At 40.6% G+C, this 20,896-nt stretch overlaps 1 protein-coding gene and 1 long non-coding RNA gene across 11 annotated transcripts in view; one reads left to right on the top strand and one right to left on the bottom strand.

The window, feature by feature from the left end:
* LOC124849892 overlaps positions 1-20,896 on the top strand; it is a 40,717-nt gene that overhangs the window by 1,638 nt on the left and 18,183 nt on the right. Inside the window, exons 2-3 of one of the 2 annotated variants that reach the window (XR_007030508.1) lie at positions 310-439; positions 5,089-6,061. This is a non-coding gene — a long non-coding RNA (uncharacterized LOC124849892). Of the gene's footprint in view, positions 1-309; positions 440-5,088; positions 6,062-20,896 lie in introns of those variants that run through there. The other variant, XR_007030507.1, reaches the window with a different exon arrangement.
* The window catches only part of espn (espin), a 38,134-nt gene that overhangs the window by 4,893 nt on the left and 12,345 nt on the right, over positions 1-20,896 (bottom strand). For 4 of the 9 annotated variants that reach the window (XM_047331202.1, XM_047331204.1, XM_047331205.1 and 1 more), the window contains exons 6-12: positions 20,608-20,863; positions 19,852-20,135; positions 15,915-16,076; positions 13,872-14,106; positions 12,298-12,351; positions 8,148-8,293; positions 7,008-7,385 (exon numbers count right to left, since the gene is read on the bottom strand). In XM_047331202.1, the coding sequence (XP_047187158.1) occupies positions 7,008-7,385; positions 8,148-8,293; positions 12,298-12,351; positions 13,872-14,106; positions 15,915-16,076; positions 19,852-20,135; positions 20,608-20,863 (1,515 nt within the window). The remainder of the gene's footprint in view (positions 1-7,007; positions 7,386-8,147; positions 8,294-12,297; positions 12,352-13,871; positions 14,107-15,914; positions 16,077-19,851; positions 20,136-20,607; positions 20,864-20,896) is intronic. The other 5 variants (XM_047331207.1, XM_047331208.1, XM_047331209.1 and 2 more) reach the window with 3 other exon arrangements.

The raw sequence follows: 20,896 nt of genomic DNA, 5'->3' as shown, positions 1-20,896 counted from the left end.
CAGCTGCATAGAGGGAGAACTAATGAATTGTTAGTTCACCCATTAGTCCAACCAACATAGACATTCTCAAATGTCACATTTTTGACAAACAGCCTATATACAAGACTTAAAGGACTATACAGTGAATGCCGTATCCTGAGTAAATTGATGTATGTACTTACAACAGCAAACAAATCCTAATAGGTGTGTACTCTTCCCCCGTGTCTTTGAGGTAAAATAAAGCCTTTTCAAAGGACAGGACTTTGTTTTACAGGACGTTCTCTCAGACTGTGCATTCAGTCAGTAACTGGATCCTTTACTCTCTTTCAGGCTGTAATCGGAGGTGCAGCAGCCAGAGGGCAGCCATCTTGGATATCTCCTCCTCACCCGACAAGATACATTACCCCTTTGCATTCCTTTAACGGAAACATTTCACTTGGCCTGGCAAACATGAATCCAGGTAAGATTATCTACACAGTGAATTTTTAATGATTCCCCTGGGAATTACAGAGCAGGAAAAAAAAAAAAAACACTAAACAAAAATTTGCTCATAGATTTACCAGATTTAAAATCTGCAATTAATTCATTCACATGGTCTAATGGAGATTGTATCGCCATGGAAATGAATGTGTTTACTGTTTATCCTTCATCGAAATGAAAGTAGTCAAGAGTCACAGATTCATTGTGTTGTCTTTTTCATAGGTTATGCAGGCCAATAGCATGGCACGTGTTGCACTGATTTTGATTGAAAATAGATTTACCATACTTTTGTATTTATTTTTGTATGTTTGGTATATACCCTAAATGCAGCTTATTAGTATGATATGCAGTTAGACCAATGGGTACTTGTAGTCAGGAGCCACATGCAGCAATGCTTATGCTTATAACCAGTGACGTATTGAACCTCTCGCCTTGCCAATGTCATTATTGTGTTCTATTCATTTAACTCGCATGACATCACTCACATAACTATCAGGACATCAATCCACATAACTGTCCACAGCACAAATTTGCATTAGTGAATGAATTCCTCATGAATGAAACCTGTGACCTTCATTACATAAATTATCAGGTTGGAGCACCATCTAACTAAGGAAATGTCAATGGCATGCTTGCTTTATTCTGAAGTGTTTCCAATACATTCCAGGACAACCAACAGGTTAAGCAAATATTTGCTAGTTGCAGGGTCATTTCAGTTTATAATTAATCAAAGAAGTGACTGATTTCTAACTGGTACTGTTTTTTTGGTGAGCCAGAGGAGTACATCCATGTGAGCCAGAGAGTTTAGTCAGTAAATTGCATGAGGCTAGCAAGAATCCATTACAATCAAAAGATGCAATAAAAAATAGCAGGGAAGCTTCTCAACATTCCTAATTAATCAGTGGAAACTAGTATGACCTGTCATTGTGCTTGTTCACCTTCCTGGATTATGAATCGTCGGTCTCATATGAATAAGAATTTCTGGACTCATGTTCATCAGCCACATTTGTCTGGTTGTAAAGGCAAGTTGACATTAATAACAGGCAGATGCTTTATCATAATGATATGATGAGTAATGTGCTGGTAATTTGTGTAGTGATATTGCCACTAAATGTCAGAGGAATAGCTTATTGTTTATTATGAGCTACTTGTATTTCGTGCCTTATGAGTCAGTGTTGGTTAAATCTAAAAAAAATGTGGGTTTGGGCAGAATTAGATAAGTGTATATTGACACAATACATAAAGGGAATCCGCAGTATGGTCTGGACACATTCTGTTGAATTGGGCAACTTTACAACAGTACAACATCAATTTAATTAATGGAAATTTGACAATGTGTTATTTGAGGTTTTCCTAATGCCCCTTATCATTTGGACTTAGTATCTCGACTACACATAACTTACACTGCAACTTTATTGTTGCTATCAACGATGTCACCTCACACTCTTTAGTATGCTGGTTGCATTCATTAAATCTGTCATAAATGCCTGTGCATAGATACAAATCTAAATATATGCCTTTAAGATTACCAGCTGATTGCCTTCCTTTCTGGGCAGTGATCAGGGTTCACTGTAACCTCCTTATGGCTCCTTTAAGCCATGGGTAGCATGACAGCGGGTGGCGCTAAGAGGGTTATTTGAAGGTAATCTTGATGCTGCAGAGGCCACACTATGAGAATAGTGTGGTTCTTGACGACTACAAGTGTCGCAGTGGAGGATTACACATGAAAGAGCTTGGCATTTTTTGTACCTTTCACTCCAGTATACAAACGACATGTTATAATATATATTGTCAGGTAATTGAAATATCTATCAGTATATTAATCACCAACAATTGATGTTGATTTGTGTTAGAAAGAACAACTGAAATCCTATAATCACAAAAATATCAACAAACTTTATTTCTACCAGCAATATAATAAAATCAAATAATAAAATAACACAAATTAGATTATGGAAAGTTTGAGCAAAAAGAGGTACAAAAGGATGGGATATACTGAATGATGTTTAATTCTGATAATAAATCTCTCAGGCGTATTGCTTGATTTGGTGATGGAAATCTGTAGTTTTCAAGTTCTGAAATACTAATACTAACCAAGCAACAAAATGCCTTGCAGTTACAGAACTGCTAATATCTGTAATGTTTACTTAAAGGCACTCATTGTATTAAAAAATCCAACATGGGCAGTTTGTGAACCACTTCCTAACCTCAAACTCTTACAAACTGACGGAAGACCAATTTTTATTACCTTTGAATCAAGTGGAAAGAATTAAGTGTTACGTTTCAATAAACTGTCACCATTCTATCTCAAGCAACTGTCTAAGCAGGTACTTTGAGCTCTGGTACCTTTCTGAGGTGGTGAATATGATCTGATTTATTAATTCAGTTTGCTGAATAGAATGTCCTTCCATACAAAGATAATCCAAATAATACACAATACACTTCAACTTTTATGGCAAATCTTTTCCTTTAAAAACTTATTTATAGAAGCAGTGTACCATGGCAATTGATCAAACTAGATTCAAAAACAATCGTTTCATCCACTTAGGCAAAGGCAAATGATAAAGTCTGGACAGCTAAGTGAATGCTCTTTGCTTTGCTGCAGGTAAGTCCCTTATGCAGTCTAAATGCTAACAATCCAGATTAGTTTCCTCTCTCAGCAATCTCCACCGTGCAGATCAGTTGTCCTGGTCCTGCTCCTTCCTCTTTGGTTGTGCAGATGAACTGAGCTTTTAGTGGGCCCTGAGTCCATAGTTTTTAGATATCAAAAAGCTCTGCTTCCTTTTCTTTCCAAAAAGCAAAGCTTCGGTCAATGTATCTGATGATTTCCTCATTGCTAAACTCTTTTAGCTCATAGATAAGTTTAATTGAGTCTTCATTAGGTTCATCTCTTAGGGGAGGTTTATCAACATGAGGTTCCTCTATGATGTTTACAGTAACAGGTGGAATATCTTTCGCTGGATCTTGTCCTGAGCTTTCTGTTGTGTCATGTGTTGTTTCAGCAACAGCAGTTGCATTATTGTGTTGTACAGTTTCAGTTGTCAAACTTTGCAAATGATCCTGCTCTGAACTATTCCCATTAGAAACCACAGTCTCATTTGATGAAATTTGCTCACTGGCTTTTACATCCCCTTGAGTGTTGTCCTCCAGTGAGTTCTTCAGGGTTTCCTGCTCTACACGCTGGCCATTATTAGTTACACCCTTCTGAGTTGCAGCAGGTGATGATGGAGAAACATCTGATTGTGAGGCTGGTGGGGAAGGTGGAGTAGACTGTGTGTTCGGAGGTGGGGGTGCAGGGTGGGTAGGTGGTGGAGGGGGTGGAGGATGCGACGGTGGGGGAGGGAGCGGAGGATGCGAAGGTGGGGGAGGGAGCGATTCCTGTGTTGGCATAATGGATATGTCGGGAGACGTACAATGTAGAGACGCCGTCATTACACCTCCCCCTTCATTAGAGTCTCCAAAATACTTGAGCTTTATGTCTTCAAAACCATCTGCCCAGTCACGCTTCCCTCTCTCAATTTCCTCCATGACTTCCTTGTGAAACTGCCTCATGATCTCCCATTTATGGCTACCCAGACGGTCAAACATCTCATAGCACAATAGGTGGCGGAATTTGCGCTCACTGCGTGACATGTTCATTTCCAGCAGCTGGAAGTATCCAAGCATGAAAAGGTCAAGTGTTAGGCTTTCATAACTCACGGGTGACCCATTGATGTGTGGCAAGAAGTGCTCTGGCCAGTAGATCATCTGGGCACGACTCAGCCTGCGGATCTGGCGTGTGGGCACTTGACTCATGATTGTCCTCCAGTGGCCGATTAGATTCCCTACTACCTGCCTTGACTTCATGAAAAGGAAGAGTTTGTCATCTTCACTCTGTATCTCCCCACCAATCTGTGCACTAAATTGGTTGTAGTCCTCCCAGCCCACATTTAAATTATTTCCTTTCCTGTCTGTATATTTAGTCCGATAAGATTCAGAGATGGTGTACTTCCGCCAATGTTCAAGGAACAGGAAAACGATTCTCTCTTTCCTCATTTCAATGCATTCCTGGACATAGCTTATATCTGTCTGCACCTCCAAACTTCTTGTTAGTTGATCATTATTTAAAATGGGATCTGCAGAGATAACCTGATTGAACTGTTCAATATTAGTTGGAGCCATTATCTCATGAGAGGCATAGGTCTGAGAAGCATGTGATGCAATAATAACTGGTTCTTCAACAATTGATAAGACTGATTCCTCCACTGAAGGGAAATGTCCATTGGTATTGGATTCAAGGACTGTAGCAGAGGTACTAGGACCATCTTCCTGAATTGTTTCTGGAGGATAACTAGACTCATTTACCATAGGGAGTGACCTCTTACGTTTGTATACCCTATTTGCTTTGTTGTCTACAGACTGTGACTGATGCTGAAATTCATAATTGGCCTTGAGGTTCTTTACTGAAACTCCACACTGCTTTATCTCCTTCTCCACATCCTCCCTTGTTGAGAAGGACTGAGACCGTCCAATAAAGCCATTGCCAGTTAATCCTGCTGTTTCAAGCTGACCTGTGCTAACATTCCTTGCCTCTGCTTCAGAATATCCTGGGCATACAAGATCCAATATATCTATCTCTTTTCCCCCCAGGGTGGCAAGAAGAATGGCCATACTCTTGAGTAGTGTAGAAATCTTGCTGCACCAGACTGGAAGATCTTCAGCTTGGCCATGTACCTGCTTGGGATTTACTGAGAAGTGCTCTTGATTGAGCGCAGCAGAAACTGGTAGGAGCTGGTGAAGCTCATGCTCTAATTCTTCCAGCTCCCTCTCAACTTCTGAGACCTTGTGCATGACCTGAAGGTTCTCAATTTGCTTCTCAATACGGTTTAGGTCGGCTTCTGTCATCAGTTCACCAAACGGGCCCAAAATTGCATTGTGGATGTGGGAGTAGTGCCATTCCTGAGGCTGGTAGTGCCCTCTTGTTGCAAACTAAATCAGAGGTCAAGGAGACCAGAAGACAAGAAAAAAGGAAGGAGGGAAGGATTCCTTCAGCTTGAAGCTCCTGGTGTGAATACACGCTTCAGTGCAAGTCCATCCTAACACAGGTTTTACATGGATTTAGTGGTGCAATGGCACTGCCTCATTAACAGCACAAAACTTCCTACTTTAATTTTGAGCCAAAGAGAACAGTGAAAGCTATGTACTTTTTATCTTAAAATTTAAGTTTTTCAATAGTTATATACAGAATGTTGATCTTTTACAGGCTTCCATGTCTATATTTGACACTGAGACTTTTAATCTGTATTTGCTAAATCCCTCTTTAGTTTCTCTCCCCCATTTTTTAAAACTTTTAGTTGTTTTCTTAAGATTCAGAAGTGACTTTGCAAACACTGAGAATTCTGTTTTTACTGACACCCACTAGTTGAAATGCTGCATGTTCTGTCTGCAAACCACATATTATGTAACACTGCAGTGTGACATCACTGTTGGGTATTGGCCCCAGTGCAGCAGACAGACACGACACTGTCACTAAAGGAAACTGTCAACCCAGAGAGGTTGAGAGGTTGTTTGATGTGGAATTACTCAGGTTCTGATCTTCTTGACAAAAAAGTGAATAAAAATATATTTGAACTGGAAGTAAATTTTATATGCAGTATTTTTGTAACATTAAGAGTACTGCACAGTTGTAGTTAGTGTTGTTAATATTCGTTTAGTATTATTATTAATACTGGTTCACCTGTAGTGTGAATGGGCCCGGCATCACACCACTGAATCGGCATGTAACAACTTGAAGCCACAAAACCCCATCAAACACCAGCTCACACTGTGAATCTGTTAGTTAAGTGTGTTAATGCTTTGATGGGCACTGTAGTCAAGTATTCAATTCACTGCACCCCAAAAAGTCTGTAGCCATTCATAAAGATTATAAATATCAACAGAGAACATGCAAAGAAACAAAGAACTAAAATAGTGAGCACATTGATGTCTACATTTAGAGCAAGTCAGTTCATGCAATTACCAATGAATTATCTTTCAACGTGTAATTAACAGCGGGGAGTGTAAAATTTAGATGTCCTTTGTTCAGAATAGTTTAATATATTTAGGTTCAAGGGCCAGTTAGGCATTCTAATGCTACCACTCCATCTTAACAAAAAAAAATGCTACATGCCAACATCACTATTGGACACTGGGGAGAATTTTTTACCCTCTAATTTATTGCAATAGTTAACAGCAATAAATGATTATGAATTAATCAAATTTAATCTGTCTCATAAAGTCCTCCTTGTATAATTTAAGACCAAGTCCTATCGTAAGTGTTCGGATTGCTACAGTATGAGTTACAAATTGTAAGTCATGCATGTATATTAAACACACTCATATAGCCTCATTGTTCAAAATCACAAAAATCCACTCCACAATTTTAGATATCCCCTTTGTGGTGCTAATTATTTTAAACTGAAGCCATAAAGGTTACAGACCTTTTTTAAATTTACAGCGCCACAAATGGGGATAGCTACGACAGGACAAAACTGCAGGACATTAGTACAACCTTTGAACATCATGCCTACCTTGCGCTTGTGCTCCTCCTCCTCTTGCATCTTGACCTGAAGCTTTCGCACCATCACCTGCCTCTTCCATTCAGGTATTGCTTTTCCCTGTTCATCATGAGTGGGCACTAGCGCCTCCACGTCAGCAAGGCTCGTCTTCCGTCCCGACTCTGCTCCTGCCGGCCCACCACCACCGTTCCCATTAATCACAGAGTTAGAGTGCAGTTGCTCGTAGCTCGCAGAGGTCGACATGGTTCTAGCAGATCCAGAGCCAGTGGGACTGGGGCTGGGACTTGGAGTGATTGGTGGGGAGGTGACCGGTGTATTGGATAGTGGAGGAGATGATGGTTTGGCTGGTGGGCTAGATGCACGGGTCTCTGGAGGGGATGTAGTGTTTCCCTGGTGCAAAATGAAGACAAGGATGGACAGAACATGGATCACAACAAAGATTAAAACTGGTGGATTTATTTTTTCTGTAGCCACTCTTATTTATGTCCTTAGAAATGAAAGCTTTATTAAAGGGGCAGTAAGCGATTCTAAAGCAATACATGTTTGTCAAAATCAGCGAATAATTCCTCGCGGCCCACTAGCTGTTGGTTCTGTGTGTGCGCAAAACTATCAGGGTTTTGGTCTCAGCCCTGGCTCTGTCAATCAAAAACGAAACAAATTGCGAGTCGCGCCACACAAAACTGCGAGTGCCACGACTCAACTACGAGGGGCAAGAGCAAAACGTTTTGAACAATAACTTTTAGTACTAGTTCCAAATCATCGTCGCTCCAAGAAAAGAAATCCTTGCTCTTACATTTGTAATTATTGCTGTGTCTCAGAGTAAATAATCTGCTTCAGTTTACACCGGCACGCATATGCCCAGTTTGTGAATGGTTACGTGATGTACATTTTCAGGTGTGTTGGTAGGGACGGGGATTAAAACTGATATGGAGCTAAAACGTTCCTTTGGACGGACATTGTTTTTGATTTTAAGAAAAACAATTTAGAATTAAAATGAAGTAGTATGGATGTAGCCTCAGTCAGCATGAGTGACTTCAAATCTATAAGTAATGGCAAAAGCTCTGGCTGAATTTCTAAAAAAAGCAATTCTGTATTTGTCAGTGCTTGTTACATAAATGTATCATCAGTAGTGGAGGACGGCTGTGGACCTACATTGTTGCCTGTGGGTCCACTGCTGGAAAAGACAGTGGTGTACCCTTTACTGTGAGTGGTGGGCTTCAAGCTCTTTCCTGCTTTGATCTCTGCCAGCAGCTCCGAGTTGTCGCCAGTGGGGGACATCATGTTGAAAGATTTTGCGCCTGCAGACAAAAGGATTGAGCAGAAAAGTGAAACCAGGTAGACAGAAAGAAGGAATAGAGGGAGGGAGAGAGAGATACACTGAAGAAGAGGGAGTGAAAGAGGGGTTGGGTGGCATTTCAGTGTTAAATATTTCATCCAATCAGGCAGGTAACAATGCTGACCTGGAGCAGATTGGACAGTCATGGGAGTCATTGTGGTGTACTGAGCCAGTCTCATGGAAACATGTAATAAGTTTTTTATTTTTTTTAAACTTTCACTGGCATTTGCCTTTATACCTCTTCAGGTTCAGTGTTTGCATTGCTCTGAAATTGTTTGACATCCTTTGCTTTCATCAAATTGTCTCCCAGCTACCAAACAATGCTTTGCAGAGACAAAGAGTACTTCTAACCATTTACAATGTAGGAACAGCATTTTCCCTAAGTCAGCTGCGTCGTTGCTGTGGTTCCATCAGTATCTGAGCTTCTTCTTAATCGCTCAGATATATTGGTGGTTTTTAATTTTATGACCACCTAACTCCCTGTTTATTGCCTGATTAACAGTGAAGCACAAATCATGCCATTACTGAAAATATACTGCTCTGCTAAGTGTTTTAGTGCCATCCTGCCATTAAGCAGTAGGTAGAGCATACAGTGACAAGACAATTAGATATTAGCTAAACGAGGTATAATACATAGATTGTAAAAAGTTGTCTTAATGGGTTACAGCTTAATTGATGTTATTGACATAAACCAGTGAGAATTTTGGCACGAGCGACAACTGTTGCGTCAGTCCACAGTTGCTGTGAGCTGGGATTAGTTGGGGAGGAGCAATTATTTCACTACAGTGAGTCCAAAGAGAGGAGGCACACAATCTCTTTTTGTTTCACCCTATGTTAATACACATAGTTAAGCTATAGCTGAGCTTTCCCCTTTTTAAAAAGGTTGATGGAAAAATGTATACATTCAGCATCTATAGATCCTAATCTGCTTATAGTGAACAATAGAGCAATTTAAAACATATTTCTGCTATGACCTCTGTCAGTAATGCTTTTACAAAGAAACTCTGTTTTCACAGTACAGACAAAATTTACTTGATATTTTTGACAATTAAGGTATGAATCAGCACATTTTCAACATGGTGAAAGAAATACATGATGGACCTTATACCAGTAAGATCAAACTTCAGGGTCAATGGAAATGTGCCAAAATAAGGAATACCAACAATGTAGCTATTATTTTAGCGTTTTCTATCCAACCAACCTTTAAGATGTAAAATGCTCATATCAAACATGATTACGCAAGTCCAACTAACTATTACAGCAGCTACACATTTTTTTTTACAACATTTAAATTCAACATATTGCATACAGCTTCCTCACCTGTTTTAGTGAATGTAAACCTCCAATGAATGTCCTCAGTGCCTCATTGATCACTCATTTTCTACTTGGGGAATGGAAAAAGAGTCCACTCGTAAAAATGTTCCCTGTTGAGCCGACCACAATGGGGTCTTGCTGGACATAGAGCTTTGCAAGCTTGCCACCCCTCCTCAACCTCCCTTGCTCTCCCTTGCTCTCTCTCTCTCTCTCTCTCTCTCTCTCTCTCTCTCTCTGTCGGGGAGGAGAGAGCAGCTAAATAGCAGCTAAAGACCCATCATCACAGTTGGGGGAAATCTAAAGGAATCACCAGTAACTGGAAGTGACAGCGAGCCAATGGCAAGCCAGCCAGGAATTAACATACGAGCACGCACGCACGCACGCACGCACGCACGCACGCACGCACGCACGCACGCACGCACGCACGCACGCACGCACGCACACACACATGCATGCAAAGTCACCCTTCAATCCCCAGCTCGTTAGTTCACCCTATCGGTCCATTCCCTTCCGCAATAAACCTGACACACGATTCACTCTACTAGCCTTCATGACAAGCAAACAGTCTCGCCTCACATTTACTGGATTACAGAGAGGGAGCGAGACTGTTGACCAACATCCATATACGATGTACAATCCGCTATATGTCTTTAAATGGTATACAATGTGCACTTGTACACTCACACAATGTTGGCTGAAGTTTTGCGGATGAAAGGAAAGAGCTATTGAGCCCTGACATACTTTCACAACATGTGACCGTTCTTTACAATTTCAGTCAACAGAGTATATTGTTAAGTAAATCTTCATTGCCAGATGCAGTGCAACTAAAAGTGGGGTCTAAAAGTCTTTAAAAAATATTCTTACTTAAATGTAATAGGATCATTAAAAAAAAGGGCAATTTCAACTATTGGCAATGTGAACAGCCTACCTTCACCCATTTACCCCTGACAAACCATTGCAGGGTTGATTATCCAGATGTGACGGACTGCAAAATTATACTGGACCCAAGCTGGTACGCTTACACCTGTTTGAATACACCTTCATCTAAGTGTGTTTTTAGTCAAGTTATGTACGTGTCAGTTAAATTCTGTTTAGGCTTGGGGTGTGGACTCTTTAGGTCTGCCAGAGTGAGTGTACAGATGGGTGGAGCTGTGACAGGGAGAGAACATTTGACAAAGGGCCTCATGATGGACATCACAGCAGGAAGTTTTCTGCTCTGGGTTATAAAATAAAGAGCAGTGAAGCTGCTGCATCTGTTAACAGGGGTGCTGTCGCAAATCAATCCGATATATTTGTGTCTTGTATGTGTCTTGTAATAAAAATCCGCTTTATCCTGTAAATCAGTGTAAAACAATAGTGAGCCTCTAACCATTTACAATCTTGCTGCAGCATTTGAAATTAGCCACCTGGTGTGTTACTTCGTCTCAATGAATATCTGAGCTGTAAATGCATCTTGAGCTCTCAGATGTGCTGGTTGTTTTTAATTTTATAACCACCTTACTGCCTGTTTATAACCTAGTTAATGCCATAGAACAAATCATATAATTAGAGAGCACTCCCTGCTCTTTAGTACTTAAGATAAAGATGTGTCCTGTACAAAAAAAAAATACAATCCTCTACCCGCTGATCAATAGAAAACAATAGAGAGCTTCTAACCATTTACAATGTAGGGACAGCATTTTCACTCAGCCACCTGTTTTTTGTTGCTGTAGTCTCAATCAGTGTCTGAGCTTCTTCTTGAGCGATCAGATGTATTGGTGGTTTTAAATTTTATGACCACCTAACCGCTTGTTTATTACCTGATTAACGATGGAGCACAAATCATGCCATTAGTGAACATACACTGCAGTTTAAGTGTTTTATTGCCATCCTGCCATTAGGCAGCAGGTGGGGCATAAATAGATAAGGCAATTGGATATTTGGCGAACGAAGAGTAATACATAGATTGTTTAAGAAATGGGGGAAAATGTGGCCAAATGAATGATTTCTGTTTATGATTCAGCTGAAATGACTCTGCCTGGTGACATAATGAATACAAAAATACATTCAACTTAAATATCTCTTACCGTAAATTTAACATGTATCATAATGGTGGCCTACTGGCAAGAATTTCTCCAATTGTAATTTTTTTAAACTGTCAAAAATGTAGGAAAATTACTATTATGGCTTGTACAAGAAAATGTATTCAATTCAGCCCGTTGTAATGAATCAGATGGTTTGTTTGTCACAGGTCATTGTGATGGTGTTCACTTGTTGACTTAAGGGTGACACAGCTGCCTCTTGTAGGTGTTGTTCTTTTGTCTGCAGAGCCATGTTGCATATCAGACTATCTACACAGTTCTTTTTATATTGAACAAAGGGTTTTTTCTCCTATGGAAAATGAAAACGTGCCACTTCCCCTGAAATAGATGTGATTTGTTTGTTTCTTGGACACTTGATTGTTGAGAACAACTTGTTGCTTTGACAAACTGGATACACAGGTTTACTCACGGTTGTTTGATATAGGTCAACAACACGGTGGCAAAATATTTCTATGAAATACCCTATGATCTTCTAATCTTCTTAGGGAAGTGAAGGCCTATTGTTAATTGTTAATTGCTGTAACTGAGTGAACTGATTTAGTTGAAAGACTGGGTGGCAGTCTGTACTTACTCTTCATCTGTCTTAGTGCCACTCCCTCTGCTTGAGAGGCAGAAATATCCCCACCTTGACGAAGCGGCAGTGAGGACAAACCATGGCATGCAAAAGAAGAGGTCCAACAAACCAAACAAAAATGGAGAGAAACAATTGGAAATTGAGCAGGTGAAAGTGGGAACATGTAAATAAAAAATGTATAATTAAGGTTTAATGGGGGGGCGGATTAGGCAATATTAGCATAACAGTGTTGGCTCAGCAGTCACAAAAGTATAAAATTAATATATAATTTATTACCAAAGAGACATATAGTTTGTTTTAGCACTTTTCATGCTACTGTTGTTTGACATCATAGCACAAGTTAAGGCTCATTTATGCTCATCGTTAGATACGTATATGCAGACAGACAGAGCTTCCTGTCCGCACACTGCGTTCATTTCATGTCTTTTGAAAGCTTACGGATCGGAAGAAACAGAGCAGTACTACCGGAAACAGTGGGGGGCAGTGTAGCCAATAGCTCAAGCTAGACGACCACAGGACACAAGACAGAAATTTTAACAATGTCTGAACCTTTTGAGCAGAGACTTTGTGAGTTGGTACGAAACTCCAAACATCGCCACCGCTTTTGCATCTTTCTCAAGATGCACATTATCAGAACCTCTTCCAAAATTGCCATGCTTGTTGTTGTCTGTTAATCTTGACCATGCCCTCTAGTGGATTTTTTTCTTAATTGTTCCAATTAAAGGACGCATAGAAATATGTGGGCAGTGACGGTTACATAGTTTGAAATGGATGTCCCTCTTTTTGTACATAAAAGCAGCATAAATGAGCCTTTACACTGACCCAATGTTTTGTGATGTTTTCCTTATCTTAGGCAGTCTGCGATATTAACAGGTTTAACCAAATTATATAGATGTATGTTTCTTTCATACTGTGTTTTGCTTTATTTGCTGATATTTGTTATATAAGTTATTGTTTTGTGTTGTGATTGATTACTTTTTAGTTGGATGGGGCCAGGCTGTCTTTCTCTGAATTCCCTTGATGTATACCTATGAGGAACGTTGAATGATCCTACATAAACTTAAGCAGGGATCCTTTTTTTATATTAGATGTTCTCAAATTTAAAACCTTTTCAATTTTCAAAGCTCATTGGGTAAAATTCTAAGGACTTATTGTATTGTATGTATCTAGGTCAAACATCTTACCCAACAATTTTTTGGCATAAATTCTAAATTCTTCATCCATTTTTAACATTCACAGGAAAACTTTACAGTTAATTTTAACCACTCTAAAAAGCTCACATCATTTCACAGTTGAAATTTAGCTGTATCTAGACAGCGTCTCCTTTGGCAGATAGCAGCATCCAGGGAAGTGGGGCACTTAAAGAAATGGCTGAACACTAAACCAGTTCTCAGGGTAATCTTAACCCAACATCATTAATTTATAATCCGTTATTTAGGATGCCTGGGTCAGACTCAACTCATCTGTACCTGGTGAGATTACCATAATCATTTTAAGAATAATTGTACAATGTTGTATAAGCAAACAATAGAGGATAGCGAAAGTAGGGGGAAAAGTTGTAGAACACTTACTTCCTGATGAGGAAGATGGGCGTCGCTGGTTGGTGGAGGTGGAACTGGCATTATTCTGTGTGATTGGCGTCTCTGGAGGCAATGGGGGTGGTGGAGGGGGTTTTGGCGTTGGGTTGCTTGGGGGAAGAGGTGGTGGAGGTGGTGGTGGAGGTGGAGGCGGGACTGATTCCTCTGTGGTGCCATTCTCTGAGCTGTGGGCAGGGCTGTCATTAGGTTCCTCCAATAACATGGAGCCCTGGAATAGAGGGAATTTTATATACATTAAATTGTTGTGGTCACCCCTGTTGGGTTTCTCCAAGAAACCACATTGGCCCACTTGCACGTTGATAGTTAATTAAAATCTAAAATCTCTTTGGCAGCTTTTATATTGTTAAAACATGTAAAATTATTTGATATAATTGTTTTTATTTAATAGTTGAAAACAATTCATAAATCAACAGTGACATTGATTTTTTTCTCTGCTTGCATTGGCATGCCAGTTGAAACTCCTGCTGGGCTGAACAAGCATTCAATTCTTGCACACAGACTGTGGCAGATGTTTGCAGCCCAAAGAGAACTACCTTCCCCCTGCTCGCTGCCACCTTTAATCAATTCATAAAGACATAATACCCTGGTGTTAATAATGGTGCTAATATGACCTAATCTCTTGGGAGAAATTTAGAGGGAAGGCGTGCAGACACCATCTGTCACTGCAAGTGATAGTGCTTTAACCCCCACGCCCTACACTCCCCCAGCCTGCACGCGTTGGACACGCTCTGAAAGTGTGCCATAACGCTGCTGGATGCAAGTTAATAGGCCATGACATTTAACTCGACCCCGCCCCTCCTGTATTCTTTAGACGCGTGCTCATCATTGTTGCCCCCTTTTACTTTTCATACCCCCCAGAGAGTTAGGGGGAGGGCCGTGTCCAGATGGGTCTTGGCAGCACGTGCCGTTGCTTCTGATGATTAGCCTTTCCATCTGCTAGGGTGCCTCTGAGACCAGGAAGGCCCCACTGAGGCCTTAATTGGCTAAATGTGGATTATACTCCGTATCACCCAGAACACCCCCACCCCTGATACCCATGAGATTATAATCCCCTGGGACACTGAGGAGAGTCTAACTCTCTCTTCATTCAGATGCCTGTGCAGGCATGTGACAGCAACAGGCCTTTTATCCAATAACCTTGGAACACAGAAATATTCCTTGATGAATAATAAAACAAACTTGTTTTCAAAAGAAAACTAATCCTACATCAACAGCGAGGGAAACACTGTTAAGTGCTCTGTCTGGGATTGTCCCAAGTTTGTTAAATTCTAGGTTCTTGCAAAGTTTACATAACAGGGTGGAGACTTAAGAGGCAATGAAAATGAGGGGGCAGTTTGCTTCAGGTGTCAGACAAAAGCTCAAGCGGACACAAGTCTATGTAACATGCTGAGTGAGTAGCATAATGCACAGGCAAATAGCGCACTCAGTTTGGTAACCTAATGCCAACATTCCATCACCCAGCTAAAGCTTATCCTGAAAAGACATCTTATATTGAGCTGAGATGCCCTCACAATCCTTCACAGTCAACAAAGGCACAGTATATTAACTCTTGACAAACCCTATATCAAAATCCTCCTTAGAATTCCGGCCCATGTACTATTGTTTAGCAAGTTACACTAGAACTTTAAATGTGTATATGTATAAAAAACAATACTTTTCTGACAAAGCTGCACCAGATCAAAAGTACATGACAATGTAAATTTCCCAGAGGATGTAAACTATAAACTGTTACAAAATAAAAATGTTCTAAATAATACATATGAATAAATAGCAGCAATTTCTGGAAGCAAACATCAGACCATCAGCATGGCTTCTACAACCAGATAATGATCCTAAACCCACCTTAAACCACAATGGACGACATCAATCACAGATTTTATGACCTGGGGTGCTGCAACTTTCAAATTCCACTGCATTATTTATACATATACTTTATTTGATGCACCGGATGCTGTGTGAAGTTGCCAGAGCATTGAACATATTAATATTGCCATAAACAGCAGCGTTTTGTCTTACCTCCTCGTTGGGCGCCATGCCTTTGCTCCCACGAGGCTCGGTCGTGTCGCTGCCAAGGGTCTTATAGTAGTCCCCAGTACTGGGCTGCTTGCTGAAGCTCCTTGATTTCCTGTTTGAATCCACGCGCCGCAGCTTCTCGTGGTTTTCGCCAGTAGTGAGCTGCTAACGAGATGATGATGGTAATAATAAAAAATAAAAATTCAGAGTGAGAAATATAACTTGCTTTAAAGGCTTTGGTTTAACTAGCTCATTAGTTTTTTTATCTGCACGTTAATTTATGTTTTCACATTGCCTTTTTAAATCATTTATCCAAGAAATTCAAAATTGAACTCCAGCACACTCAGACAGGAAAGAGATTTGTGAGAGGGACATGCATTTTGGTTTTAAGCACCTTTGAATGGTTGAGAAAAATTTGAGCTGAAATTATTATTTCATTTGAAGAAACACAATACATTGTGATGAAATCTTGAACTTTGAACTTTAATATTTGACAAAAGAACAGAATCATGAATAATACCCAGTGGGAAATAGATTTCTATTTGTAAAACTTGCTTTTGGAGTGAACTTTTCACTGAAGCTCAACAAACTGTAAAACATACTTAGTAGGTCTTGTTGCCAGATTAGCTCTCTCGTGTGACCAAAGCAGCTTTATTTGAATAAGAGAACAAGGCTTTGATTCAGTTCAAGTAAAATATTTGGCATGATTTAAGCATGTCCAGAGAGCACGGTCAGAGATCATTCGCTGAACCCTTTTAGTCGAGCACTCTTGCTTTCAATATCTTTATGAAACTGGAGCTGTAAAGGCAGAGTATCACATTTATGTCAATCTGGGAGTTTTCACTGTATTGTTGCTGTTATGTGGATCAGACTGTACATATTTAAGTGTGACATAAGCAGAAACTAGGCTCTCTTTTCTCATTGTCTATCTGTGGACGAGTTTTCCAATGCAAAAGACTTTCCATTTGCATTTATTACTCTGGAAAATAAGCTTTGCATTCAATCTTTTCCTTGATTACTTTTTCTACCCAATGTGTATAACAAAACATCCACGTAACCCTGGTGTGTAAATGTAAAAAGGTAAGCCCCTTTTTATGTTATATTTAACCTTAAAAACTGTACAACTACTAGCAAGCTTAGTCAGCATTGCAAAAGGTAAAGTTATTTTGCCTTTCAAATCTGACTTAAGTTCATTTACATATTTTATGCATGCATGTCATGACTTCTCACGAAATCGAGAGCCTCAGACAATAAACAGATGTCTGATTTTATCGTAAGCGGAACTAATTGACAGCTGACCCCTGACCTCTCCTCCTTTGTGGTGTCGTGTTCAGAGTTCTTATAAACCTGTGTTAGTTTTGTTGACTCATGTCTGCTGTCACAGAAATGGTCCCTGAGCACTCATCAGGTGGGAGGGTAATGTGAGCAGGGGAGCGCTACAGATGGTTTTATTGTCATCCTCTGGGGAGGTGGGCGCACAATAGCAAATGTACAGAGCATTTTAGTGGCACCCTCCCATCCCCCACACAGACGACCTTTCTTCCCATTATATGGATCTGTCTGTCAGCATTAAGTCATGTTATATATTTGTTCTTACACTCTCACACTGTTTTTGTATGCAATATGAAAGTTTGTATAGCCTGGTTACTGTTTGACATGGTTCCGTTTTGCAAAAGCCAGATCATAAAAGATATTGCACAGGTAGGCTCTTTGTGTAATTTTAAAACAAGAAAAAAGTTGAATGCATACTAGAAAGGCAAAGCAAGGTGCACAATTAAAAAAAAAAATATGACAACAGATGTAAGACATTCAGCCATAGAGCAACTCAAACAGAACAGCTCCAGAACCTGCAGATTAGCTGAAATTTGCAAAGCAAATAGTAATAAATTGCTGCTAAATCTGCAGCCCAGTCTTCTACATAGCTGTAGCCAATAGTAAAAAAACTAAACAAAGCCTTTTATTCCTCCTAACACCTTACCTTAGCGTTAGAAAGCCTCCCCTGTGAATCTCCTCCAGTCTGGACAGAGCCGTAAGCTCAGCAAAGCACATAGACTAGCGGTCACCAGATCCAGAACGTCACCACCGCCCCACTCAGCACTACACCTGTCACTCTACCTGCCCTCTCACTTTACCCACCGGCCTCATCAATAACCCATTGGCCTGTCCGGAGCAGTGACAATGATGTCACCACTAACCCACAGACCAACCACTCCCCAACCGTGCCTACTGCCTCTTATGCAAAACAAGAAGTCCCTGGTGCTCCCCTCACCGTGCCTGGCTGCAAACAAATCTCAAGGTTTAGGATTATTAGAATTCAGTGCCACAAATTTGCAAAAAAAAAAAAATCCTACTCATCATAGTCCAATTTTCTGGAGGAACTATATTGGGTCTAAAGAATAAATATGGGGCAAAGCCTTTGTTTGCTAACCCTGTCACATGAAAGTAAATACAGACAAATGAGATGAAACATTCTGAAACTTCTTTTACTCAAGACATAACTGTATGGTTTCCTACACTCTTTTTTTTTTTCAGTAAGACAATACAAATTCATTGGTAAAGTTTGTATACATCATATTGTATCATGTATACCAGCTGTGACATTGGTTGTCTGCTGTTTTCCTGGTTGAGGTTACTGTTCCCTGTTACTATGGTGCCCAAGGTAGATTGTTTTTCCCAATGTATATAGTACACACTGATCTTAGCTGTGCGTGTTTGAGTGTGTGCGTGCATGCGTTCCTTTTGTTACATTGTTAATGAGGGCGCGCCCTGGGCGGGTCACCTGGGTACAGAGAGAAAGGGGGCGGCACTAATTAAAGTATCTCCCTCATATCTGATGGCGCATGCGTGCACACACACACATTAGGCTCACCCTGGAGACGGGACACTGTCGCTGCTTGTGGACCTCATAACATCTCAATGCAATCCACTTGGCATAGACGATCTATACATACAGCCTTTTTGTCTTGTCTGAACAAAAGATTTTTCCTGCAAATTAGCTGGATGTGCTGCTCCCCAACTTTTTATTGTGCTACTGAATTTACATAAAACAGTTCAGCACTGTGTGGTGTTTGGTTGAAGCTAAAGTAACCTTGTTTGAATGACTGGAAAGAAGACATCTCCGTTTTGGTATCATCATACTGGAAGACTTGGTAACAATCAGGGGATAAATTCTTCATGAGGTGAAAGTGATCCCTCAGATTAGTTAACTTTTGTCATAATGCTTCCGGAACAACTCAACAATTCAATTAGAATTACAACTTCACAACCATTTGTAATGGAGTTTACAGCAGCACCGAACCACAAGAGGCATCACTGAAACTATTGTTGATTTTGGGTTTTAATTGCCCCTCCCTGTCAGCTCTTTAAACACACTTCTGAGTGATCTGTGGCCAGATTAATTACTGGAATTAAGATCCAGCCCATCACAACGACCTTTGTGTGTCAACCCAGAGGCCTGTCACGGTAATGAGCATCTTCGTTAGCCTCGTTAACCATGCTAACACAATAACACTATTGTGAGCACTCAGACAAGGCACATTGTTACACAGTAGAGCAACTGCCCAGCTTATTAGACACAAGGGAAAACTACATAAATGGGCAATTTATCACAAACACCCTGGAACTTATTTTTGTTAAGGGTTTTTCCATATCACTCATGATGTCAAAACTTGGGTTATCTACAGTTTTAATAAACTGTGTGCATATAATAAAGCTTACCTAAACCTACTGTATATAATATACAGCCATGTGCCATGTATCATCCCATATCAGAAAGACTATGAATCACATCTATTTGCTTGTCTTTATACCACAAATCTTTTGTATGATGGGTCACAATCCCTAATGTAGATGAAGTGAATTTTGTTAGACGTTTCCCTCTAAATGAGGATGCTCAAGGTATAAACAGACTAAAATCCTTTGGGCTCATCCACCATCTTACCTCCTTCTTGTTGGTGTTGCCCTTGACATGCCGCAAGTTGCTTTTCACCTTCAGGAACTCGGCTGGTGACGGCTCCTGAGGGGGCTGTGGTGCTGGGTAGCACGGGGGTGGAGGTGGCGCCGGAGGAGTCAGTGGAGGAGGTGGGGGTGGATAGGTCGGTGGTGGCGGGAGTTTGGATGTAGCATCGGCCGGAGTGTCACTCTTTTTGATCCCGTCGGAGCCAATGTCTGGGTTTAGCATGTCCATGTACGCCTGCATGTCTGAAATGGCTGACTCCGATGCACCTGTGACAAGACATGGTCCACGTAGGCCTGTTTTAGATCTGACTAATCTTCTGATTTAAATTAACAAAACAAAGCATTAAATACATCGCTCAACATTTACTCCTTTTCATGCTCTTAATTCACCATTCAAACATGAATGAGAAATATGAGTTACTCTGTTTGTACGCCTCTCAATCCTTAATAACAAAATGTCTGCATACAGACCACTAGGGCGCAGCACCAGTATATCGTGCACCTGTGACCTGGAACAACAGGAAAAAAATCGCTGACTCTTTGTTTGCTCTACTTCAGTAAATAGCTGAGGACTCAGGAAAAAAATCTATTTGATTGTTGAGCCTCTGATATTTTAAATTCAGAAAGAAAATGGGAACTTATTATACTTGTGCAAAGCATGTATGCAAGTTTCCAGTCCCCTTGTCGGTTCACCTTTTAGAAAACAAAATTCTTGACTAAAGTGTGAAAGGTTTCAAACCTGTGTGTGCAACTGTGTTCAGCTGAGCAGACGGGCCTCGGGACATTGTTAAGCTGCTCCTCTTCTCCCCAGTGCTGGACTGGCTGGAGCTGGCTGAGTCATAGTTGGACAGGGAGCTGGATGGTGAGCCGATGTCAAAGTGTGCCACCTGGCTGGCAGGGGGCATGGTAGTGTTTGGGGACGAGAGGCCCGAGTCCGGCTGCTTGTACTCTAGGTCTGTTGATGGGTCCCGGGACAATACGCGGTGCTCAACACTCTGTCAGACGATGCATGTGGACATGGAAAAAAC

Source organism: Scophthalmus maximus, chromosome 3 (genome assembly GCF_022379125.1).
Source record: "Scophthalmus maximus strain ysfricsl-2021 chromosome 3, ASM2237912v1, whole genome shotgun sequence".
Classification (NCBI taxonomy): Eukaryota; Metazoa; Chordata; class Actinopteri; order Pleuronectiformes; family Scophthalmidae; genus Scophthalmus; species Scophthalmus maximus.
The sequence above is the reverse complement of the archived record's forward strand: the minus strand, read 5'-3'. Positions and strand labels throughout refer to the sequence as shown.